The following is a 26,891-nucleotide window of genomic DNA, read 5'->3' as shown; positions in this document are numbered from 1 at the left end:
GCGTGTGTGTGTATGTGTGTGTGCATCCGTGTGTGTGTGTGTGCGTGCCTGTGTGCATGCGTGCGTGCGTGTGTGTGTGCGTGTGTGTGTGTGTGTGTGTATGCATGCGCTACAGCTTCCTCACTAATCACTCCTTGCTTTATGTGGTTCAGTCTGATAACTTTTGAGCGTCCCCTGGGGCTTTCCCTCGTGTCTGCAGCATTGTGAACCATATCACTCACAAATGGAAATGATTCAGACAGTAACAATCCCAAAAAGGAGGGAGACGAATCAGATATTTTGGTTTTGGTGGGCCTTAAGTATAGTGCTTTTGTTTTTCCTTTATCTTCCATTTTAATGACAGAATAATAGATCAACTGTGGTTGTTGCTGCCAAATTCTTAAACAAATCCACCGTCGAACCAATTTTTCGGGAACAAAAGGGAAGCTGTGTGAGCCAATAGTCAGCTGTTGATCACACAAACTACTGTAGGCATGTTGGGCATGAATCAAAGCAAGTTCGTTGGGAAATTGAAGAAACTTTGTAGATTTCCTTAAATGCAGATGTAATAGTCAACCAGGCTTTAAGACTAAACCAGCCTTGATTTTGCATTGACATTTTTTATATTTTATTAAAATAGATTTTTAACCAATATAATGGATTGTGGGAAGACCTTTATGAACGCTGTTCATTTTAACATTTTAATTAAAAACAGTCATCACAACAGACCTCTCCAAAACCAAAGGAGCAATTAAAAGTGTCATGAGGTAAGGTTGTAAAGAGGGAGACACGCACCGGCGCGTCCAAACAACGTTTGACAAAACTACTCAAAAAGCGATATTACAAAATTTCATTTCAGACATGTATTTACTATTTTAATCATATATAACCTAAGAATTTGGTAAATTCATTTCAAGCACCGAAACAATTCAAACACACAACAAAACACATCATGAGTTAAGGTTTGTTTTCAAAAGAGATTTGAGGAATTTCAAAAAGCGGACATCAACGTTTCAGCTTTAGCGCCAAATTATGTCTTTACACATTGCTCTGGAACACACGTGTCCAACTCCAGGCCCGCGGGCCAAATCCGGCCCCTCGTAAATTTTGATCCGGCCCCCATATTAATTTAGGTTCACAATAAATTTTGGCACGCCTAGTTGTGCGTCAAAACAAAAACGACTGGAAACCGTTTTCAAACTGCAATCACACCATACTTAAGCAGAATTTGGCAGATTTACTGACTTTTAGACTAAGAAATTCACACACAAGTGGCACAGCCGGAGAGTTTTCATATTCAGGGTGTGAAACAGGTTGTTGTAAGTCGGCTGTGTGGCCTAAAATAGAACATTTTATCAAAATGCTTTTCTTTTTAAACTTGATTTGCTGAATTCTATGATGGCTAAGGAATTTTTTTCCTGACTTATTTAGAGCTTTATGTGGACCTAAACTCTAAATCAAATAAAATAAATAAAAGCATGTCAATAAACTTTACATGTCTGGCCCTTAACATGGTTCATATTTTCCAGTGTGGCCCTTAGTGAAATTGAGTTTGACGCGTGACTATACGAAAAGCTGAGTTTGTCCTGAACATTTTGATATGAAACACACGGGGATCAGTTATATGCACATACCCTAAAAAGGTACATTTAAGAAGATATGTGAAAATGCCCTCAGACCTCAAAGGGTTAAAGGGTAGCACACACACGCACACACACACACACACACAGGCTATGTGAACGTATGACTAAGGGAAACCCCGGGTAAGCTGAGGACACTTTCCCTTGACTGTAAAATTATAAATGCTCAACAACACTGCACTAATAAGAGTATAATGTTGAAATGCTGTACATGTTTATTTAGCTCGGATCAAAGCCTTAATTCGGCTCCTGATTAGGACTCGGAGGGAGGCATTATTTAGTGTGATCACAGCATGTCGTCTGCTATTAAAATGTTTGGAATATCCAGCTTGAATACCCATTATATAAATATGAGACATAATCCTCGTCATTAGTGTGAATACATAATAATGCACTTAAAGGGGAATTATTTGTTAATTTTTCTCCAGCTGTTGGTATGTGCCAGATGTCATGTGCTCTTCCGACATACTCCATTTTCTATATCAGGGATCTTCAACAGGGGGTCCAGGACCCTTACGGGGTTATTGTAGGCCCAGTTTATTATTACTTCATTTTATACAATATATGTAGGAAGGGGTCCCTGCTCAGTCTCTCTTTCAGTAGAGGGGTGCTATTCAATATGGAGTTGTCAGATGATGTAGACATGACCATATTATATCATATCCTACTTTCTTAAGACAATCGTGGTTTTGTTCTGAGGAAACTATATTAGATGTATTTTCTGTCTCCCTGGTCTCTTCTCTTCCTGACTTTTGGGTTTTCTGATGAGGTTTGTCTTTCTCTTATTATTGCACAATAATAATTACTTATTAACCATCAATGCATCAGTGTAGTGCATTATGTTATGCTTTTTGAGTGCTTTCAGATCAATTCCACAAGAGCTTCACCGACTCATGGCCTCGAAAAACATGAAAGAAAGTATTAAAAAAATAATCACCAGGCTGTTAGGGATTGTTCCAGTTTATCGGTCTTGATAGTTTTCACTGAGTGCATATCTAATGTTTATTCTTCAGAGTTGATCTATTTAGTGTTTATTCAGAGTTTCTTTAACTTTTTCATGCTCTATACTTCCAGAACACATTTTTATAAGAAACGATCAAATTAATATTTTACAGTTTTCTACACAAGGGTCAAACTGATATTTAACCACCTTAACCTGTAAAGTGCTAAATATTGAAACTAAAGCTAACTGTATATACTAATGAGTTTCATTTACAGGACCTAAATGGATTCAAACAGGGTCAAGTCCCCACCATGTTCTCAAAGCTATTTAAAACAACTCATTCTTCATGCTCTATGCTATAACTATAAGTTATAGTTTATGATACCTCTGTTTTTTGTATTTTATTTCATTGCTGTTGCTTGTGTTGTTCTTGTTTTTTTTCTGGAAATCACTTTGTAACCTTGTTAAGAAAAGTGCTATAGATTAATTTATTATTATTATTATTGTTATTATTATTATAATAACAACAAGCCAATACAGATTTGGAAAAAAAGTCTGATAATCAACACAGTGATTCTGGTTTTGTGACCGGGCTGCTCTTTTTTAAAACCAACTTACAGTAAGTTTGTCTGGGTTTCCACCCCCCTCTAAAAGCTGAAGAGAGTCTCAATCTTTGGTTGAAAAAAACAACTGATGGAGCCGCTAAAAAACTGAATGGGGATTTTTCCAAAAGGCATAAGGAGCACTGTGGAAATAAAGTCTTCACCCACCTGCTGTCGTTCCAACCCGAGAACACCCAAATGACCCCTAAAAACCCACTGAGCCGTCCTCTCCAACATCCATAAAGGATTCCCCGGGGCAGAACATATCTCTCTCTCTCTCCTGTAGCTCTTGGCCTTGATCCAGGGATTAGGACTGGCCTGTCTCTCCTCATATACACTAGAACTGATTCCACCATATAGGAGCAGATGGCAGCTGACAGAACCCAACTTTAATATAACCTATCTCACGCCCTACACTCATATATAATCGTTTGTATACGACATGATGATGAAATGATGGTGTCAGCCATTTTAAATTATTCTTAATGGATCTCTGGCTGGCAAAACAGCTTACCGTAAAACCACAAGATAGAGAACTAAAATGTGAAAGTTGAAGCTCCTCTTACTGGCTGATGACACAGACCTTTAGCCATTTGGATAGAGAGGTATTCTCGCAAACAATGGAAATGAAGCCAAAAAGAGCATACTGTATATGTAGTTGAAATATATATATATATATATATATATATATATATATATATATATACATACACACACACATACACATATATATACATACACATATATATATACATACACACACACACATTATATATATATACACATATATATATATATATATATATATATATATATATATATATACACACACACACATATATATATATACATACATATATATATATATATATATATATATATATATATATATCACACACACACACATATATACACACACACATATATATATACATACACACACACACACACATACATATACACACACACACATACATATACACACACACACACACACACACACACACACACACACACATACATATACATATTTTGAAAAAGGAAAAAGTTAAAGAAATGTCTGAATTTCTGAATAAACACTAAATAGATCAACTCTGAAGAATAAACATTAGATATGCACTCAGTGAAAACTATCAAGACCGATAAACTGGAACAATCCCTAACAGCCTGGTGATTATTTTTTTAATACTTTCTTTCATGTTTTTCGAGGCCATGAGTCGGTGAAGCTCTTGTGGAATTGATCTGAAAGCACTCAAAAAGCATAACATAATGCACTACACTGATGCATTGATGGTTAATAAGTAATTATTATTGTGCAATAATAAGAGAAAGACAAACCTCATCAGAAAACCCAAAAGTCAGGAAGAGAAGAGACCAGGGAGACAGAAAATACATCTAATATAGTTTCCTCAGAACAAAACCACGATTGTCTTAAGAAAGTAGGATATGATATAATATGGTCATGTCTACATCATCTGACAACTCCATATTGAATAGCACCCCTCTACTGAAAGAGAGACTGAGCAGGGACCCCTTCCTACATATATTGTATAAAATGAAGTAATAATAAACTGGGCCTACAATAACCCCGTAAGGGTCCTGGACCCCCTGTTGAAGATCCCTGATATAGAATATGCAGTATGTCGGAAGAGCACATGACATCTGGCACATACCAACAGCTGGAGATATGATATAATATGGTCATGTGTAGATCATCTGACAACTCCATATTGAATATGCAGTATGTCAGAGGAGGACATGAGATCCGTCAGACCTATTTTTAAGTCTTTACGATACACCATGTCATTTGATACGCACATAGCACAGTATCAGCCGCCATTTGTGCTCAGCTTTGTACACTTTTGGGGTATACAGAAATGCACACATACACAATGTGCACCCAAATATCTGCAACTGGAGCCCATAACTTTCTAATCTGACCATGCCCACAAGCATGGAAACGTAAAGCACACTCTTTAGACATGGATCTCACATTTTTGTTTCAACTATAATATTTTTTTTTCCTTGTGTAATGGCTCTGAATTGGATTCAAACAGTTATCTGTGTTGCAGATTAGCTCGTAAATCTCCTCAGCTATACCTTCTGATTAGTGGTGTAACGGACCATAGTATCCGTGGTACGGATCAACGCTCACGGTTCGCGATGCACGTGAACCACGGATGGAGGGTTGCCGTGAAAAGACAAAGGCAATGCAATTACAGCGGTAGTTGGTAGTTGAGTTACCCGAGAATAGGGGGCTTAAAGCCGGTGCTAATATGGCACGGTGCCTAAACAACTATCTACCGGACCGAATAGCAATGCAGATTTCAGGTGCCTCATTTCGGTGCCTCATAAATGAGCTGCTCTCTGAGGCCAAAGGCAACCGAAGCATCGCTGCATGTTAGCTAGTTAACACTATTGTTACACTTGGCAGCAGGTAACGTTAGCCTACCGTAGCTAGTAGCTGGATTAAACACAGTTAAAATGCTGATAGCTAAACGGTGTAAAAGTGTGACTGTATTTCACGGTAGAGGATTCCAACACTGGGACGTACAACAGTCTGCAGCTAAAGACACAAACTAGCACTTGGTCAATGCTGGACAAAATGGTGCGTTAACTTGAAACTGGTAAACCTCGTGATGCATTCAAAGTTAACGTAAAATGCCCTTTTCTCATCTGTTTTTGTTGTTTAACAGCAATTCACTGGTGAAATAAGTTATTGTTTTTACATTTTGAATACATCATTCAAATTCCCCCCTTTTTTGTGCTGATCCAAAAATGTATCCGATCCTTGGCTCAAAACTGTGATCCAAACCGAACCATGAGTTTTGTGATCCGTTGCACCCCTACTTCTGATGACATCAGTTTTCTCAGGTGTAAAAATGTAAGTCTGTGTTATGTAGGAGGCCAAATATGGTGGCAGCTGATCAAAATTCTGTCCCTGTTCTTGTCACCAGGCCTTGACAATTTCGCGATGACCCTCAAGCAGAGATGTTCCCCAAGCTGTAGTAAGACATCCTGTTCAGCTCAGTGAGTGGTGAGAACACACATCCATATTCCACAGCGAAGTGAAAGCCAACACCTTGTCTCTTGGTCTATTCACACATTACGAGCCAGATAGCAGAGCAGCTGAGGCGCAGAAAGATGTGACTGAGCTGGTTTTTCTCAGGTCTTTAACGGTAGTGAAGAGAGGGAAAAGTCACAGCTGTGAGTTCTTCCAACTCCAGGTTAGTCTGGCAGAAAATAGCAGACAGCAACGAACAAGCAAACCAGTTTTCCACACAGTTTTCCCGGAATTTGCCATACTTTGAGTCACACAGAAAAGGAACTGCAGAAGATTTTGAAAGCGGATTCTGTGGATTGAACAAGATTGTGCAGGGTGACATGTTAAGCATAGCTGGTCCAGTTCTACAGGAAATTAATCATTGTACAGGAATAAGCATGACGTAATAATGTCTAACCCTTTAATGTAAAAAAAAGAGTTATATAACGCTTTAAGTCAGATGTGTGGGATTACGGAAACATGGGAACGAGAGTGAAGTGAACAACAAAGAAAAAGTCTGTTGGTAAGTGGATTATGGGGGATACTGAGTGAGACAGAAGTTTTTTCTATGTTCCCATCATACAATGTTTAATAGTGGCACCTACTCTTTCTCCATACATTTGTAAATCCAACAAAAATTATGTTTAAGCTTGCTGAAGCTTTTCAGGCTTTTAAATCTCTCCGTCTTTGCACTTGGAAACTGTATGTGTGTTGTGAGTTTTGAGTACTGTGTTGTGTTTGGTTTGGTGTTTGGATGTGTTTTGTCCTCAGTTGGGGCTCCTTGTCTCGGAGGCCCCTCAAGAGACAGGAATATTGGAATAGCTGTGTGCTTACTCAACGCTGAATGAAATAAGGGTTTGTTTGAATACATTTTTAAGGGACGAGCAAATTCGGTCTCACTAGTCATGAGTTGGACCTAACGCATTTATGTTTGCGTACTCTTTAGGTGGCATTTCCACCCAGACACCACTAAAGCACAACATGAACTCGAATGAGAAAGGCCTTAATTGATTTTTTTTGGCCTCATGGGGGAAGCAGAACAAGCAGAAAACAAAACATCAGATGTTGTGACGTAAGAAAGTTAAAGTTATTACTAATTGGTTGGCAAAAAAAATACTCATTTACACATCAAGCTGAGCAACATTAGCATTCATTTGAAGTTGGTTTTTGGCCACCTGATGAATGCAAGTCCAATATTCACTCTCCTTTGAGCTCAGTTTTGGTCTCCACCAACTCCGAGGAAATTAGCTGGTTGTTTAGCTGCTACATCCTTTACTGTTCATCAGCAAATCGGCCAACTTTGTCTGCTCAACAGCTGTGCCTGTTGCTGAAAACAAGTTTGTACGGCAGAAAATTATCTAGAAGAGGCTAAAAAGATGCATAGAGCTGAGGTGGACTCCAGTTTACTGACTGAGTTTTCTGATTCCCACGACAAGCAGTCTCGCATCTCCACAGAGCTGTGCTAGCACTGGAGCATGGTCTGGCTCACCACCTAGAAAAACGCTCTGGCTTATTTGAATTTCTTTAAAGTGCTCATATTATGCTTTTTGGCTTTTCCCCTTTTATTGTGTTATATATCTTTTTGTGCATATTATGGCTTTACAAAGTGAAAAAGCCCAAAGTCCACCCCAAAGGGACTTACCATCTCCAACAGAAAACACTGTTCACAAACTGCTCCAAACAGCTCTATTGTAGTCCAGCCTTTACTTCAGAGACAAACGTGGTCACTTTGGAACACACGTTATAATGCTCGCCTAGCTGCTAGCGTGACACGCCCTCATACTGAGCGAGTTTTTTTCAAATCATCACAAACTGACATACAGCAGGTAGTATTGTTGTGCAGGTAGCATTTCAGTATACTGAGTCTGTGTAAGCATTATTATGAAGCTGTCATGTGTAGGCAAAAGGATACATACACAATGCACAGAAAAGTGGGAGGAACGGGGGGGTCAACAGGGACCCTCAGCTAATTTTTTGCCCTGGGGCCACCTTGCTAGTTAATCCATTTTCAACCACCATCAACAGAAATCCTTAAAGAATCTCACACAAGCTTTGTGTTCATTGTGTGCAGCTGCATACCTGCCACTGTACTTTATCTGTGCCACACACACACACACACACACACACACACACACACACACACCTTTGACCTGTCACTCCCACTCCTCTACATTTCCAACAAATACACATGTGCACCTGAACAAAAATCCAAAAATACAGAGGAGCGCCAGCATCAAAAACAGAGCACAGATACACACTATTTAACAGTGTGTGCACACAGCCTACATGAAGTCAAGTGCAAATGCATGCATGCATGCACGCACGTACACGCACACACACACATACACACACACACACACACACACACACACACACACACACACACACACACCCTTATCAGCCTGTGAAAAGCTGCGAGGCAACTGCTGTCTGTTTGTCTGCGTCGCTGTTTCTGGTGTGTTTGTGATACAACACACAACCACGTCCGCTCCCTCTGAGGCCCCTTATTCCCCGGGTGGAGATGAAATGTAATGGAGCCGATTCAATAAGAGCGCTGCCTCCTCGGGAAACGCGGAGAATCAAATCACACCAAATCCCACAGAGCCTTCCCAGCATTCACTGCTGCCTTAGTTGGGAGGGAAATAAAACAATGGTCGCTAATTCACTTGGCTCTCTGCACACTTACACTCACACAACAGGGATGGTGGGCGATACAACAAATGTTGAGGGCTAGTAAAGCTATTCAATAACACGCTGACTGCTTCTACAGTATGTTTCAGCTTATCAATTTGCAAAACCCAAAAGAAGCATGCGTGGTTACAGAGCTGGTAAGAGATCATCTCCTGGGACTTCATAATTTACAGTTCTATAGGGTATTTAGGAAAAATAACATGGCGACAAATGCTACCAGATGCTAATGGTACACAACGGGCCCCCAGTGAGAAATGTATATTTGTAGCTGTAATGGTGGGAAAACATTGGGGGAGATAAAAACACAGCTTTTGGCAATATTTTACTTGGCATGTTGAGAAGGGAGAAAGAAAGACCACCAGTGTCCCAGCAGCAAGGTTATGTAATTTGGTTGAGAGCCAAAACAGAAATATGTAAAAATAGAATGTTCCCAACCTGATACTACACCGTACCACCTACGCAACAAGTCGCAGAGTAACACAACTAAAACATCAAGTGTTTCTGTAAGAAAACATGTTCCACTTCCAATTTACTGTCGTGTTAAAATATGTAGCTTCAAACCTAAATAAAAGACATCTAAGAGACACGTGTAATCCTCAAAGTAAATGTTACAGAGCAGACTGGAAGTGAATGAGCTAAATGTTGTTTCAGGCTGGAAGCAGCAGACTGGTTGAGTCTATAGGCCTCGTGGTCATGCTCCTTAAAGCAAAGGAAACGGCACACTGTTCCCCCAAAGGCTTCTGAAGCGCCTCCTGGCCTCTGTAGTTGTTTTTGTTTTTAAACCCTCCGAAGTTAAATAGACATTTCTGACAGAGCTACGTTTGAAGGAAAAAGAGGCAATTAAAAATGAATTCAAATGGTTATTTATGCAGCTGCATGTTGTCTTTTTTCCCCTTGTTTCCTCTCGCCAATCATTGCGGTGCTAAGAAAGGCAATTGTGCGTTTTACTGCCCCAGGGGGAAGTGACACGGTGTGGGGGGGTGGGTATGGTTTTCTCATTTGGACATTGAAGAGAATGTTGGTCCAGTTATTAAATGGGTTGTGTAAGGAAGTGCCAGTGCCAGGGTTAAGGCATGAATTTCCTCTTGGCACCAGTCTGGAGGGCATGCTTCAGGAAGATCATGACGACGTGTTGATGATTATTATCATGAGTAGCACGAGTAGTGGGAACAGGTAAGAGCAGGGGTCGACCCATACTGGTTTTTCAAGGCCGATACCGATTACTAGTAGTTAATGAAACCGATAACCAATATTTGGAACCGATATGCATTTACTGTAAAAATGAAATTCTTTAAGTCAAAATTAATATTTTGGAATGTTACAAACTCCAACACAAAAGTTTGTTTAAATGTTTTAAGCAATTATTTAATAAAAAGGAAACTCTAAACATAATACACAGTCAAAAAAATGTATAAATAAAAAAACTAGCTTCTGAAGTCTTAACGTGCTATCAGTGTGTCTGCAGGTGATGCAGACTGCTTACAGAGCTGTAGCCGAGCCAAAGTAGCACACTTTTTAATTAATTAACTTTATCTGTAAAATAAAGATAACCTGCAAATTGCCAAATATCGGCCCCGATTATGGTCCAGCCCGATAATTGGTCGATCCGTAGTTAAGAGTCGTGGTAGCAGAAACAAAGGCCTTGTTGTGCTGTGTCATATTAAAGTCTCACACTGTATTACTCTCATACATTATTTTTATGTGTATTTGTATAGTATGTAGCATCAACCAATGCCACACACCACAGCACGTATAGCCTAAGCTAAATTGCAATGCCTGTCCCTAGATGGGCCATTACAATACAACTCAACAACAAATACACAAGTGACATTACAAAATACAAACTCAAAAAAAGCTTCATACATTAAAACGCCAAACTCAGAAACCAACAAGAAAATACAGACAAAACAGTACAAGATACAAACTAATACAATAAAGCAGCATAAGACACAAGATTCCCACTCTGATGACTTATGAGTCACTGTGTAATTCTCCAAGAGCAAATATAGTCAAATAGTCAAATGAAGAGCAGTTGTAACATATACTTTTGCTGTTTGAAGCACTATGTAACCCAGTTAAGATAAGTGCTATGTGAATAAACATGATGAAGTTATATCCTGAAGCTATGTGGCACAGCTTTGACCCCTTTACTTTGATTCGGAGTCATGATCTTGTGACAATCACAACACGGCAGCACCAACAAAAGGGCGATACAAACACTAATGTAAAACTGGGGCAGTTTCAAAGCCATATCAAAAATGATTTTGGGGCATAAAATGATCATGAAATACGTAATTAAAGATCAAGGTGCTTCTCTCCAACAAAGAGAAAGAACCCCCACAGATTCAGCTCATTAAATAACGTCCTAATTTGAACAGTGAAAAAGACATATCCAGCACACAGCAACATCCTAAGCATCAAGCTGACTCAAAGGAAATCTAAAACGGTCATTTCAAAAGAAATGTGTTAGTGTAGGAACGAAATAACATTTTCCTTCACTCTCGGTTTCTAAGGACATGTTATTGCTTTGATCAAATCTCCACAATGCTTAAGCTCTGATATCAGACCGCGCTGCCATTCGAATCCCATAATAACAAACACTTCCACCGTCGGGTGACACTCCCTCCCTCCTGTGCTTGGCATGGCAGGGTCTAATTCACTTCCTGTTCAGTAGGGGGCAGACAGGAAACAGGAAACACGCTTCCTGCTTTTCTCAAGAGGTATATTTTTCTTATGAGTGGAGATCTGGGAATGCAATATAATATCTTTAAGGAGTATATGTCCCGGGTACCTACACTGCTGTAATCAAAGCCTTGTGAAAAGAGCAAATGTTTCAAGTCTGGGGCAGCATGGTTAGCAATGGGGCCTAGATATAAAGTAGAAAAAACTAACACTGAAGTATAACGGCCGTGTCCATTACCACATTGTCCAAGTGGAGAAGAACACATTTTGTGCTCTAAGAGTCCACTAGCCCAGCCCAAGTATTTTCATATTAATAGAAAAGACCAATGTTACCTCAGCTAAATCTCCCTGTGGTGTAACAAAATGAAATGCAATAAAGAGTTATGTCTCCGAATCCCAGTGGAACAGTTAGCCAAAGCCGGGAGTGCAATCAAGTGCAATGAACTATTGAAGTTGTGCGGTCATGGTTATCTCTTTTAAGGCTGCAACTACTGAAGACTTCATTCTTTACTAATGTATTTGTTTTTTTCTTCCAGACTGATTAATCATTTTACCTATTAATGTGAACAAATAGTCACCAGGCAGTTCATACGTTCCAGACAACAGACAAAGTGTCTTTGCTAGTTTAAGACTGTCCAGCGCCCGCATCATTTAAATAGCAAATGCACCTGCACCCATCTGTGCGCCCATGGGCGTGCTGGTCTTACAGGGAGGTGTGTTCAGGTGCATACTGGGAGTACTGCTATCTTGAGGCAGCGGAAAGTGATCGCACCATTGACCTACAAAAGCCTGGTCTAAAGTCAATAACGCAGCATTTCATTGTTATTTTAACGCCTGCTTCACCTCGTGGAGTTTTGGTAGCATAGTGCTCGTGCCATATATGATCTGCTCGCGCGCTTTCACTTCACGCACGAGCAGATCAGTTTCTTCTCCTGAACATCTCTCCTTCCTGCTCAGCAAATCCTCCATCATAACAGCAATGCTCCAAGGTCCAAACGCGCCTGGCTTTTAAAGGGAATGGTAGATGACACTCTGATTGGTTTATTGCATGTTACACCCAAAACACACCTCTGATTAATGAAGACACTAAGTACAATGGTGTATTGATTAGTCAAAGTGGACGTGGGTTAATGCTCCCCCAAAAAATTACATTGGTGCCATTACAACGCAAGTATAAAATAAATGTATGTATGTATGTAATGGAAAGTTAGGCTTAGGGTTTATCCTTTAAGTGCTCATATTGTGCTTTTACAGCTCTATTGTAGTCCAGCCTTTACTTCAGATGCTCACCTAGCTGCTAGCATGCCACACCCTCATACTCTGCTTCTGACTGGCTAGTAGTCCTTACCTAGGTACTGTCAGGGCACGCCCTCATACTCTGCTTCTGACTGGCTAGTAGTCCTTACCTAGGTACTGTCAGGGCACGCCCTCATACTCTGCTTCTGACTGGCTAGTAGTCCTTACCTAAGTACTGTCAGGGCACGCCCTCATACTCTGCTTCTGACTGGCTAGTAGTCCTTACCTAAGTACTGTCAGGGCACGCCCTCATACTCTGCTTCTGACTGGCTAGTAGTCCTTACCTAGGTACTGTCAGGGCACGCCTCATACTCTGCTTCTGACTGGCTAGTAGTCCTTACCTAGGTACTGTCAGGGCACGCCCTCATACTCTGCTTCTGACTGGCTAGTAGTCCTTACCTAGGTACTGTCAGGGCACGCCCTCATACTCTGCTTCTGACTGGCTAGTAGTCCTTACCTAGGTACTGTCAGGGCACGCCCTCATACTCTGCTTCTGACTGGCTAGTAGTCCTTACCTAGGTACTGTCAGGGCACGCCCTCATACTCTGCTTCTGACTGGCTAGTAGTCCTTACCTAGGTACTGTCAGGGCACGCCTTCATACTCTGCTTCTGACTGGCTAGTAGTCCTTACCTAGGTACTGTCAGGGCACGCCCTCATACTCTGCTTCTGACTGGCTAGTAGTCCTTACCTAGGTACTGTCAGGGCACGCCCTCATACTCTGCTTCTGACTGGCTAGTAGTCCTTACCTAGGTACTGTCAGGGCACGCCCTCATACTCTGCTTCTGACTGGCTAGTAGTCCTTACCTAGCTACTGAGCATGTGCGACTCCCAACAAAGATGGAACAGAAGTGAGATGTCTCACTCTGTAGCTAAAACAGAGAGCTCAACACACAGGGTGAAAAGAGGAGCTGCAGCAATGTGCAGTACGACAAAAATATGGTGTGAAAATTAAACCATGTAAACCTATTCTGATATAACCTCTAAACATAATTATGAACCTGAAAATGAGCATAATATGAGCACTTTAAGACATTGCAGCTCACGCATTGCGATATTTCCTGATGTTCAACGCATTGCGTTATTTCCTGCCGTTGCCTAGCCGCCGTCGCGCTTTAGGTTACAAACTTGTGGACTCCACGGGTCATTGGGGGGGCGACTTGGGTTGCAGTTCTAGTTAAAGTTCCAATGATGGGTGCCCAGATAGCTCAGTTGGTAGAGCGGACACCCATATATAGAGGTTTAGTCCTCGTCGCAGTGGGCCCGGGGTTCGACTCTGACCTGCAGCCCTTTGCTGCATGTCATTCCCCCCCTCTCTCTCCCCTTTCATGTCTTCAGCTGTCCTGTCAAAAATAAAGGCCTAAAATGCCCAAAAAACTATCTTAAAAAGTTGCAATGATAACACACACAAGAAAAAAATCACCACATCTTCACATTTGAGAAGCTGGAAACTCAATCACGAAAACAGACCATTGGTGTCATTTCATCGCCAATATGTTATCTTGCTGTTGCGGCTGAGGGCTTTGGGGGGGGCAGCTTTCTTGCTAAATGAATTCACCCCAAAGATGCATAAAACAAAATCTCATAGTAGAGCACTAAGGGGAAAAATGCTTATGTTGGTGAAGGAGTGAGCGATTAACTTTAATATGATGATTAGAGTCTAAATCATGAGTGAATTCCCTTACCTAATTAAATAGGACTCAATATCGGTCATGCTAGTATATTATCTGCTGTTGTGCATCTGCTTATCTTCACACAGGACCACATCAGGGATTTCATATATATATATATATATATATATATATATATATATATATATATATATATATATATATATATATATAAAAAAAAAACATAAAAACATACTGTGACAACAGCAGCACAATGAATTATGAATGGAGCTACAGCACTCCTGAAGTACACACAGGCTGCTGGGGCCATCTGGGGATGTGTGAAAACCACGACTAAGACAAACCCATCCATTCACTCGCCTGCACTGCCTAGGTTTACGCTACACTGCAGGCTTTCCTCCTGCAGGCTTCAAGTTTCCCAGATCCATCTAGGGGCTACGGATCTCTCTGTTCATTGATTGAAGCAGGATTCGAAAGCAACTCAGTGCAGACCTGCAGTGCTGAGAAACTGCTGCTGCTGCTGACAAGATGCAGGCGTTTCCAACATTGGGGCTTTTGGCCGGCTGTCACTAAAGCTTTGGCTTATAAGTTTTTATAATACCACTCGGATGCTGTATACGAATACAAAGTAGATACACAGAGAAAAAAAGGGATCCCCACACCAGGCCAGGGTGATCATTTTAAAATGAGTTGTCAATCATGACATGTTGGTAGCTCAGGCAGGCTGGAGAAATCAACACGAGAACGAAAGACGGGCAGAAAGAGAGGTAGAAAGGTCAAGGGAGACAGAAAGAGAGAATGATATTCAAAGGTTCCCATTCACTCACTGCCTCCCCTGAGTATTCCCCCCCCCCCCACACACACACCAGAGAACGGTGCATTGTGTCTAGCAGTCGGCGGGCTGACATTTACCGCCTGCCTTCTGTTGCTGTGATTATTTTCTCCTCCAGGTGTGATTGCCAGCCTGCCGTTTCTGCCCAATAATGCTGCCTCAGAGTTACCAAGATTGGGACTGCGAGGCAGAATCAGGCCTGCACAGACCTTTAACTGACATACCATGACCGGGTTGTGCTTTTGAATTGGAGGTAAAAAGGTTGCTGAACCATGAATGGTAGCTCTTCACCTGGCTTTGGCGGAAATAGCTTTTGAGGGGGATTGTGACTAGGGCTGGGTACAGCATCAATACTTTTTAGGCACGAAAAAAATCGCCTCTAAAGTATCAAGTATCGATAAATTCCTCGACATTCAATACCCAAAATCTCATCAGCGTCAGTGAGCCAATAAGCACGCAGCATGCTTCTACCAAGATCTAATAAAGTCTGTGATTGGCTGTCTAACGTCACACGTCTTAGAGACCCACAGGAAAAACACTACGTTACCATAGAAACGGGGCTCACATAGTAAGAGCTGAAAAATACATAAATAGATTTGTGCCGTAATGTTTAATGTTGTATTTCCTTTTTGTTTCACAAAATTGGTATTGAAAAAAAGTATCGTTTAGGAACCGTTATCGAGGTCACGGTATTGGTATCGAAAATGAATTAACAATACCCAGCCCTAATTGGGACTCCAGTAGAATTCATTCAGTGTTGCCAAGTAAATAATTCATTTTTCAAGGGAAGAAAAGAAACTGGAATAATAGTAAATATATATAATTCTGTCTCTCTTTTCTTTTTTTACAACAGAACCTTTGGAACGCATAAATCCAGCCCTACCTGTCTGCAGAAGGCGGCCGGTCGCTGCGAGCTTTGCTGACTTGGGTGTAGTGGGAATCGGAGTGCTGGTGCTGGTGGTGTGGATGGATGTGGGGGTAATCGTCCCGGGGGCTGTGGGGCCGGCTGTGCCCGCTGTCCACAGAGCTATTCAAAGGGTTGATGCCTGCGTACGGGTGCTCCTCTTCTGAGCCCCTCTCAGGTGTGCGGCTTATGTCCAGGATTTCGGCGTAGTCCCGTTCCCTGGCCTGGCGCTCCCTCAGCTCCCTGGTCTTGGCCTGGATCCTGATGGGGAAGATTGTGACAGACATGTTGATTAAGGATCCAACAATTACTTCTAGATGCACATGATTAGAAATCATGTTGTACAGAATACTGCCCGTTTACTATGTAACTGATGGTCACTAATCAATCAACTCACAAAATCCCAGCACATAAAGCACATTATGTTGCATGGCACAGGCAGAACAAACATACATATTTAGTACTGTACAAGAACTGATGACTGCCAGTCATTGACTTTACTTCTTTATGAATCATGGTTAATACTGCTCCGTGGGAATCTGAAACTGCCACCTTACTGGTTTCCAATTTGTCAGGTAAAAGCTTTATGCTGTTAAATCCTTGTAGTGTAAACACTGTGCAGCAGAGAGACGCTGTAAATCTCAGATGTCACATTAACAAAACGCCAGACGAGCCACTGCAACATCCGCAAGCGACTGTTTATCATTCCATTTCAACTTCCCATTACAGAAGAGAGAGAAGATGTGGAGCCTATCTATGCCCCCCCCCCCATGAATAATACCATAAACAATGCATAATAGTCTCGCGCCTCCATAACAACTCATACAAGGGAAGCACTTTGTATTCACAGAGTCCTGCTAATGCATACTGTAGCTACCATGCTTTCCTCTTTCTGTCTCTTAAATACACACACACACAAACACACATACACACACACACACCTCTGACACCTCTAACAACTCAAACACAGAGAAATCACACAGACACTCTCTTTAGGCCATTATCTTGTGAATAACTGGCAACATCATTTTCTATAGCAGGGGGGACTACCTATCGTGCAGCCCTGTAATTACAGCCTTGCCAATTATCAGAGCTTTACAACTACCAATTATCATACTGCTCTCTTTTCTCCAGGCCCCTTTTTAATGGTGGTGGGAAAGAGAATGGGACTGGCGCAGTCGCGAGGTAGGGGGTTCAACTTTACTGAACACTCAGCGGGCTAAAATCTTAAAACGCTTCCTCCAGAAAATTTGCATGCTGTGCATAATGAAACAATAAGTCTAAAAAGGAGGTCTCCCCATTGGAGGGTAGGTACAAAAAAAACAAAAAACAGAGATAAATGGCTGGAAATACTTTACTACTAAAACAATGAGGCTGCTAATGAAGTTGATGGCTTTAACGGCTCCCTACTGAATCTGGACAAGGGTAACAATCTTTTTTGCAAAATGGGCACTTATTCCAACAACTTAACCCATGTCACATGAAAGCTTGTGGACTTGCAAGCTGTGTCTGTACTACTTGTGGACTCTGCAATTATCTAATAGCGCAGAAGGAAGCAGGGCCCTCAAGGGATCTATCTTTAAACCCAAAGGGGGGAAAAAACTGTGTTTTCCATCAGAGAAAGCAGCAGTGGCAGTGGGAACAGCTACTGATTGTATACACAAGCACAGTGGCTGATAAGATAAGGCTCGACATACCAATCCAGCGCCTGGCCTTCTCTGTGCAGCCCCTTCCCATAACGAGGCACTGGACGGGTCAATGGGGCCAGTTTCTGAGTCGGGACGGATGCGGACCAGTTGTGTGTGTGTGTGTGTGTGTGTGTGTGTGAGAGAGAGAGAAAGGACACAAACTCAGAGCTGAAGTATTGAACAAAGATGACAACCTACATTTGTGGAGTCAAAACAGGTCTGAAATACATGTATGTGTTGAAGTGCAGAGATGCGACTATTAACAGGGTTTTTCCTGCATAGAGGAATTTTTTGGCGCTCCCTAAAGAGGCTTTAGCCAGCACTAAAGGAAAATCACCAGCGTCAAAATGATAGGAATTGAGAGGAAAAAATAGCACTTCAAACCTTTTCTGAATGTGTTTAATAGGATTTTACCAAACAACCGTTAAACAAGCAGAACATAATAACAGCACTAATCTCAGTTTTACCGTCCAGACTCAGGATGTACCGGACTCTCTTTGGGTCTCATTTATAAACGTGGCGTACGAACAAAACGGGGCTGAAAATGTGCGTACGCCACTTCCCGCGCAAAGGTTGTAATTTATAAAAAACAAACTTGATGGGAGAATGTGCGGTCCTCCACGCAAACTCTGACCCATGTGCACGCACATTTTGGAGACAATGGTGAGATGGTGAACTGAAGTCAGACTGCAGGAAGTAAATGTGGGAGGAACGATTACTTGTAATATATTCAAGTATTGATGCCTCACGCACATTTCTTGACTCCATATCATCCACGTTGTCATGAAGATTAAATCCAGCAGTGTTATTTGCGCTTTTATTGTTCCATAAACACCTTGTAAAATCCAACTCAAATCTTAAATAAAAATTTGTTCTTAATATTTAATCGGCGCTGTCTCGCCGTCACATTGTCCGCTACGGAGCGCAGGAGGAGGGGATGGCTCGACTGCATGGAATACAGGATAGCATCAAATACCCTAGCATTAGATAACTGTAGAACACAGTGTAAATAACTAAATATCTGTCTTTAATACTGTGCATATACCATCAAATGTCAAAGTCTGGAAATACAGCCGTTAAGCTCTCATTTCACTTAATGTCCTCATTATCAGTCCAAACTTTAATACTGTTCATGACAAAATCTGCATGAAGAAAAGTGTGTTTGCCTATTACACTTTTGTCTTCAAATTGTATCTCGGGGTGGGGGATACCACTAGTTGATGCTGTGATTTTGGCAAGGTGTTAACAATCACAAATTGTTGTAAACATATAAATACTGCGGTGACCCCCGTGCTTAACGCTGCATGATGGCACTGCTGGCCGTGCAGGAGGACAACGGCAATGGAAGAATCAGGAGAGAAAGAGACTTCAGGGACCATGATGATGAATGATTTACAAAAGAAACATTGCTTACAGATGTGCGTACGCATAGTTTAATAAATCTGATTAATATAAATCTTTTGCCAGGTTGATGGGAGTATTTAAATATTAATATTATTTTTTTAGGCAGTTTTGGTGATTGGGGTTTCATTTCTTCAAGCTTAATATACATTTTTATTTATCAAATTGACAGAAATAACAAATAAATAGATATCAGTCAAATAAGGTAAGACATACTCATTGCCTTTACACATGAACCGATCATGCTTACTGTTGTGCGTAGTCTCCCCCCAAAAACCCATTCTAACTCAGGGAAAACCTTGGACTACGGATTATTTCCATTATCCATGAATCTGTTGACTATGTTTTCTAAAAATTGCAATATTCAATGTCAGAACATAGTTTAAAAAAAAGGTCATCGAAACTTCCCAGAGCCCAAGGCAACGTCTTCAAATTGTTGTCAACCAACAGTCCAAAGCTCAAAGATATTTAATTAAAAATGCTACATCCTGAAATTCCCCTCAGGGATCAATAAAGGCTTATCTTATCTGAGGGGAAAAGCAGCAAATCCTCACATTTGAGATGCTGGTAGCAGCATTTTTTCCCCATGATAAATGACAATTAATGGATTATCGAAATTGTCAAGTCAACAAATCTTTTTGGCACTCTTAGAGTTTTTAATATTAACTGCGATTAAAACCAAGAAAAACTATTATATTTAAAGGTATACTTAACCAAATTTCATGTTTAAAGTATCAAAAAAACATCCCGTAAACTTCCATTAGTGTCATCCCTCCTCGAGTTACTTCTGCAGGGCACTGCACTTCTCTGTTGTCTCACACAATCACACTTTCTACCAAAATATTGAGAAATACTTCAATTTATCACTTTTGTCATTCATCTACTGTACATAAGCAGCCGATTGCTGCAAAAGTAAACTACAATGGCAATAATTGGAATTGTGTAGTTAGTCTTTTTTAGGCAGAATAAATTTGTATTTAGATCATACCCAGTTTATACTGTATATGGCTGGGGAAGAAGTACATTATGCTGCTTAAAGCTATAGTGTGTAGTTTCTGTCATCCCCATGAGGAATTCTAAGTAATGACAACAAAACTGTCGGTGCATTCCCTTAATACAAGCCTTCTGTGATCGAGCACCACCCCCACCTCTCCTCCACACAGTTGCTAGTAGCCAAGGAGGACACGGATGATTAAAAAAACATGATGGACTCTTCAGAAGAGGTCATTATCTTGACTCGATTTTCTGCGTGCAAAAGTCGCCGAAAGACACAATCTTCTGAACGTAGTCATACTGAGAAATCCAGAGAGAGTTGTGTGGAGCTGATAGGCATTAATATAAAATGTTACGCACTAAAGCTTTGAGTGACTAGTATCAATGTTTTGGGTTTTTTTGCGACGGAACTGGTTAACCACTGGGATCCATTGCAACTGGTGTGAATCAAGGGTGACTACAGCTGCCATCTTCCACAGAAGAGCAAACCTTTCAAAATGTTCAACTTTTCAGAGCCACCAATGAAGGAGTATTGCTTCAAGACAGAATCTAAGTCGCAACATGACAAGCGCTTAAAAAGCAATGTTGCTAAAAATGTACAATTGTACGCTGCTTGAAATGGGACAGGAAGGAAAACGCACACTTGGCCTAATCATTGCCCTTTCAGTCCCAAAATATTTACGTAAGAAAAACCCTGCTTTGTGTCTAACGGCTATCCTTGATGAGAGATGAAAATACTCTGTGTGAAGGGTAAATGATGAGGCTGAACAAAAAGGGTGCATAGCAGAAGAGGGGAGAGGGAGAGACAGCAGATAAAAGGGTATTGAAATGGCAGGATGGGACATTATGGTAGAAGAAATGTGTTTGACAAGTGACCTTTCTACCACATCAGGCCAGAACAATGGTCCATTATGTGCTATTGTACCCACTGTGTAATAAACCTTCCTCTTAGCGGTAGTACTGACACAACTGATAGGCCACGGTGAAAGGCAGGAAGTACATGAAAGGAGAAGGTCCAGCAGGATAAAGTGGCTGCTGAAAGTCCTTTTGGATTGATAACACTGGAGATCTGGAATTGTTTTATGATTTGGCGACAAGTAGCTTCAGTTAGTTCTGAAGCACTTGCTATGCAAGGAGAATACTGCAAGATTTTGATCATTCATAGTGGGCTAAACCGGCGACACAGAGGGCCCATTTTATTATATATGCATCTGGACATTTTTGGGAATTTCTAATGTATCTATGGCACAAATAGTACATAAATACAAGAGCACATTGATATTATTTATCTTGAGCAAGTAGTAGTACTGAGCAAATGTCTCGGTCAAGTGAAGTTCATCGGGACAAATTACATGATATGCCGCACACTGTCTGCTGTAGATTCAACTTTAAACCTTTTGGCCAAACGACTCTTAAAACACTGAGTGAAGTCATACACGGACTCGTCTATATCCACGACATTCCACTTCCGGGATTGCTCCATAGCAGCCGGAAATTCCACCGGATGAAACTCTTTTCGGTGGATTTGTGAGGACTATGGTTAACTGCTCCTCAGATCTCTGCAGGGTAAATCCAGACAGCTAGCTAGACTATCTGTCCAATCGGAGTTTTCTGTTGCACGACTAAAACTACTTTTGAACGTCCACACGTTCCACCAAAACAAGTTCCTTCCTGAGACTATTTAGCAGAGGCACCGTGGCTCCGTCCGGAGCTTAGCCCCGCCCAAGATCATTGTGATTATTTTAAAGAAATGCCAATAAACCAGAGCACGTTGTTCTCCCATCCAGGAATGCACTGGCTGAACTCCTCGGCAGCGCTGTGGAGGAAGGTCTGGCAATGTGAGACTATACGGGGACTGATACAGTCATGATCGGTGTTAAGACTAAATTACATTTTTGGCTATAGATGGCCGCTGTATTGGCCAATCAAATAGATGCAATTACACATGCCAGGTTATGTTGCACTGTACAAAGCAAAGGAAAGTATTTTAGACCTCTTAACTAGAGAGCAAAATCATTCCCATCAATGGTCATGACCTGATGTCAGTAGCTGAATGCTCCAAATCTATTTTTTCAGGGATCAGCATTGGCAAAAGCCTCAATTTTAGGAAGAAAAAAATCAAAGATTTAGCACTGGTGCATCACAAAATAGCTGACACCGGAGGGTTTCTATTCACATTCCTGTGGATGTTTCTAATTAATGACACTAGCTGATTCGGGCCAAATGCATTATAAAATGGATTCACCGTAAGCAATTACTTTAATGATGTGCATGTTTATCTGCTCTTCAAATGACCATACATTTCCCCCCACAAACATCAGTGTCCTGTCTGAACTGTCTGTCTGGCTTGGAGTTGGAGCCCACAGGGATCTGAGACTTAAACCTGTGAGGAAATCTATCCCTTTAGTCAATCACTGCTGGATTAAGCTCCCGGCTGAACCTTGGGAGAGCATCTTGGTGAAACACGGCTAACTGGATCATTGTTTAACCCTGAAGCAGCCAGTCTTCCACATCCTCAGTGGGATCTCCCTGTCAATATCAGTGTATCTCAGCTAGTGGTGAAATACAAATGAGAGGCACGCTTGTGCATTCCAGGTGCTTTAGGGAGAAAGTACGCTTGGTTGGAGTGAGCCAAACACCCAATGCTGAACAAAATAATTAATGCATTGAACTACTGTCAGACAATCCCAAGATAGTTCCTGCTCTGTGGATGCACAGACCTTAATTTGGCTGTTTTTTGTTCCTCATATATCATTTTGCCTGATTTCCCATAGCGCTTTCTTGCCCTGGGCACTCTTCATGGCAGCACCATTACACACTAACAAACAAAAGAACAAATAAGTGCACAAAACGATTGATACGCCCGTTTCTCAGCTCTTGCAGAGGCTCTGCCTTAAAAATAAATCTGAAGAAATACTAGATTTACATCCACTTCTACTTGTACTAAGAGGCAGCCCTATCGGTTACAAATAGTATTAGATCACATACTATAGTGGCTTCAGAAAGCATTCAATCGATGGCTTACATTCTGTGGTACTGAAGGCTTAAATGAATCTGGATTAACTGATTTTTATGTCAATAATATAATCTGGATTTACGATAATAGCATAAAAACTTCTGCAATGTTTCAAGATTAAAATGCTTCACATCTTGTAGGATACAAAAAGAAAGAATTCAGAATGTTACCACAAAATAAACGGCTAAATACACAGGGGTTATGTACTGTGTAGTGAAGAAAATCTGAATGAATGTACCTGTATTAGTCCCGAATAGGTTTCCGTGTTTGAAACTCGGTCACGTAATAAATGTGTTAGACTGTGACATTTGAGGACAAGAGAAGCAACGGATTGGATTAACATACAAAAGGAGCATTCTGAACCTTAAACGAGATGCAGCGTAACAACCAAATCATCTGACGTGGCATTTGCGTTAACCTAATGCCAATTAAAAATAAAGACTTGGCTATTATCATATTATTGGACTATCTGCTCTGCAGGCGTAAAGACAGAATTACAAACAACATTTTCGTAACGAGCAACTGGAAGGTGTAATGACTTCTGCCCCTACACCAAGAGCACGGGAATTAATTAGCTGGCAGGGCTGTAATGGCCTTGGCATTGATAAACCGCTGGCCTAAAAAACTGGCACGGTGCCCGTTTGATATTTAGTTTGGTGAGGAGAGGGAGAGAGTGATGCAGTGAGCAAAAGCCAGGCTGTCTTTGGGCCTGTTTGGTTTGGGGTACCCACCTGATAACAGTAAAAGACTCAAAATTGATGGGCTCTCTAACCATCTACTCTTTTGTTTTTATTACACAAATTCTTCATTTATTAAACCATTAGTCCATATCGACGACGACTCATTTATGGGATTGTTCCGATGCTGCCGGAGGTTTCGCCGGACGTCCCTTATTTTTGGCTCATTTTTGAAACGATTCCAAGTAGGAATCGGTTCTTGATGTCCAACCTTACTGCCAATCGGAAGGTCTTTGGTTCAATCCCTGGCCCTACAGTCCCATGTCGAAGTGTCCTTGGGCAAGACCGAGAACCCCAAATTGCTCCTGATGCTGCGCCATCGGTGTGTAAAAGTGTGTGAATGTTAATCTGATGAGCATGTGGCACCTTGTACAGCAGCCTATGAATGTGTGTGAATGGTGAATGGTTCCTGTACTATGTAAAAGCGCTTTGAGTAGTTATTAGAACTAGAAAATTGCTATTTAAATACAGTCCATTTACATTTAGTCCGGATGTCCGTCCCCTTCCTCTGTCTCTGTGTTGGCGTTCTAACCTCCGGTGGATTTGTGAGGACTATGGTTAACTGCTCCTCAGATCTCTGCAGGGTAAATCCAGACAGCTAGCTAGACTATCTGTCCAATCCATGAGTTTTCTGTTTCACGACTAAAACTACTTTTGAACATCCACATGTTCCACCAAAACAAGTTCCACACATGCACTTGGTCACATAGTGTAACTGATATCAGCGGTGGAAAATGAGAATGAGGGAACACAAACCAGATGTGTTTATCAAAGCAGGGAGCAACACCAGAGGACCCACAAGCCTATAACTATGATCAAGGCTATTCAAAACAAGTGTTTTTTGTTAGTTTTTTGGCTTAACCCTTGTGTTGTCCTCAGGTCAAATTGGACACAAGTTTTTAATATCAGAAATATGAGTTTCTTTCAACCAAACTGCCCAAAATAACATGATGGTTCCATATAACATTCTTTAGGTAAAATTAATGAACTGTATAGTATTTGAAAGAAAAAATGGTTTAAATGCTTTCAAAACAGAATCCTGACTAAACTTTGACATAAAAACCAGTCTGTGATCAACTCAACATCCTCGCCGTAACTATAAAGCAAGTTAATTCATAATTTCAAAACAAAACAAATTGGTATAATTTTACATAAATGAGGTTTGTTGACACAATGTTCCAAGAAAAAGTGTAAAACGTATTATTAAACCAATACTAGTTGGTGTTAGTGGTGCATATAAGGGAAATCGTTTTAAACAAAGCACAACAAAATTAATTTTTAATGTTTACCTGGAAGAACAACAAGTTCATGGTCGACGGGATTACAACACAAGGGCTTAAAACTCTGTGAGTGATCCCCAAGAGAAAAATATAAAAACTCTTTTTTTGGGACATTTTCCGCGTCTTTGATCCCAAAGGTAGTAGAGCACCGGAGAGTCCAGAGACAAAGGGGCCGTTACCACGGCAGCACTTAGCAGAAAAACAAAGGTGAACAGCATTTACCTCTCCTGCTCCATCCTCATCTTCATCATCTCCTCGTCTGAAACCTGCGTCTCATCCACCCTCCACTTGCTGGAGCCTTTACGATCCAGCTTTTCTCCCGGCCGCTCGTCTTTACGGTGCTTCCCAAACCTGCGATACAAAAAAAACGCACAATTCAAACAATAATGAACTGAAACAATGAAAAACAAAACTGTATTTTTGTGAGTTTTTTTGATTCGTATTTTTGTTCCGGTTTGTTGACATGATGCTGGGCGCGCCCGCCTCCGTCACACAAATAACCGGAGCATCTCCTGACAACGATGATCTCAGTGAGTGTCCCGAATCTGGTTTGGTCGTTCCCTATATAGTTCATGATTTAATAAACACTATATATGGAATAGTGAGTGAGTGAGGGAACGGTTTCCAACACAGCTACAGAATCATTTCTAGGAAACCCCTTGTATTGTCTTTCTGTCCATTATGCACTTGTTGCCCACCCGGGTCCAAATTGAACATTCAAACTTTTTAATGCTTTTTATTTTACGTTTGTTGCTTTTTTCCCTACTCCCCCACTTGTTTTATACATATTACTTACGTGGCATTCATGGTCAATACACCTCATTCATATTAAATGATATCTAATTTTAGAGCTGAAATGATGATGTTATTTTGACTAACAGCTAAGATCAGAGGAACGTGTGTTGATGGATGATCTCACACTGTCAAAGTTTAGTCAGGATAATGTTTTGAAACCATTGACTTTGTTTTTTTTTCAAACGCTAGAAAATGTAATAAAACACCCAAAATTCTCTGAAAGTAGTGATATGATCCTTAATTTTACTTGAGAATAGTATGCATGTTCTTTTTGGGCAATTTGGTTGAAAGAAACCCACATTTCAGATAAAATCTTTGGAAACGGGTTGAATTTGACCCAAGGACAACAGGAGGGTTAAATAATGTAAAACTAATACATTATTTTATTGTGACTTACAATGAACCAGCAGGTACGCTTATACAATATGTGATATTTCTCTCCAGAGCCTTCGCAGCAACTCAAAATCAACTGATCTGACTGAAAATGTTGTGTGTCTGTGATCACAAAAACAGGTATGCAGCTCGATCGAGCCCTCAAATGAACCGATTGAAAAGTACTTCACACTAGCTCAAACTCAATTCAGTTGGTTTAAAGTTTGGTAAATGAAGGCGGAGGCGCCGCGGCCCATGGCAGTAATTAGATTCATAGGGAGGGAGTGACGCTTAACGAAATAGGAGCCATTGCAGAGATATTTCAGCTTGATTGACTCAGTATAAAGCTGCAGCCTGTTGAAGAAATG

General features: G+C 40.9%; 1 protein-coding gene across 7 annotated transcripts in view; it reads right to left on the bottom strand.

The window, feature by feature from the left end:
- The window catches only part of pard3ab (par-3 family cell polarity regulator alpha, b), a 315,562-nt gene that overhangs the window by 55,307 nt on the left and 233,364 nt on the right, over positions 1-26,891 (bottom strand). For all 7 annotated transcript variants that reach the window (XM_078265135.1, XM_078265139.1, XM_078265136.1 and 4 more), the window contains 2 exons: positions 25,579-25,707; positions 16,221-16,502 (listed from right to left, as the gene is read on the bottom strand). In XM_078265135.1, the coding sequence (XP_078121261.1) occupies positions 16,221-16,502; positions 25,579-25,707 (411 nt within the window). The remainder of the gene's footprint in view (positions 1-16,220; positions 16,503-25,578; positions 25,708-26,891) is intronic.

The sequence above is a fragment of the Sander vitreus genome, chromosome 12 (genome assembly GCF_031162955.1).
Source record: "Sander vitreus isolate 19-12246 chromosome 12, sanVit1, whole genome shotgun sequence".
Lineage (NCBI taxonomy): Eukaryota > Metazoa > Chordata > Actinopteri > Perciformes > Percidae > Sander > Sander vitreus.
This window is presented reverse-complemented; position numbering and strand designations above follow the sequence as displayed.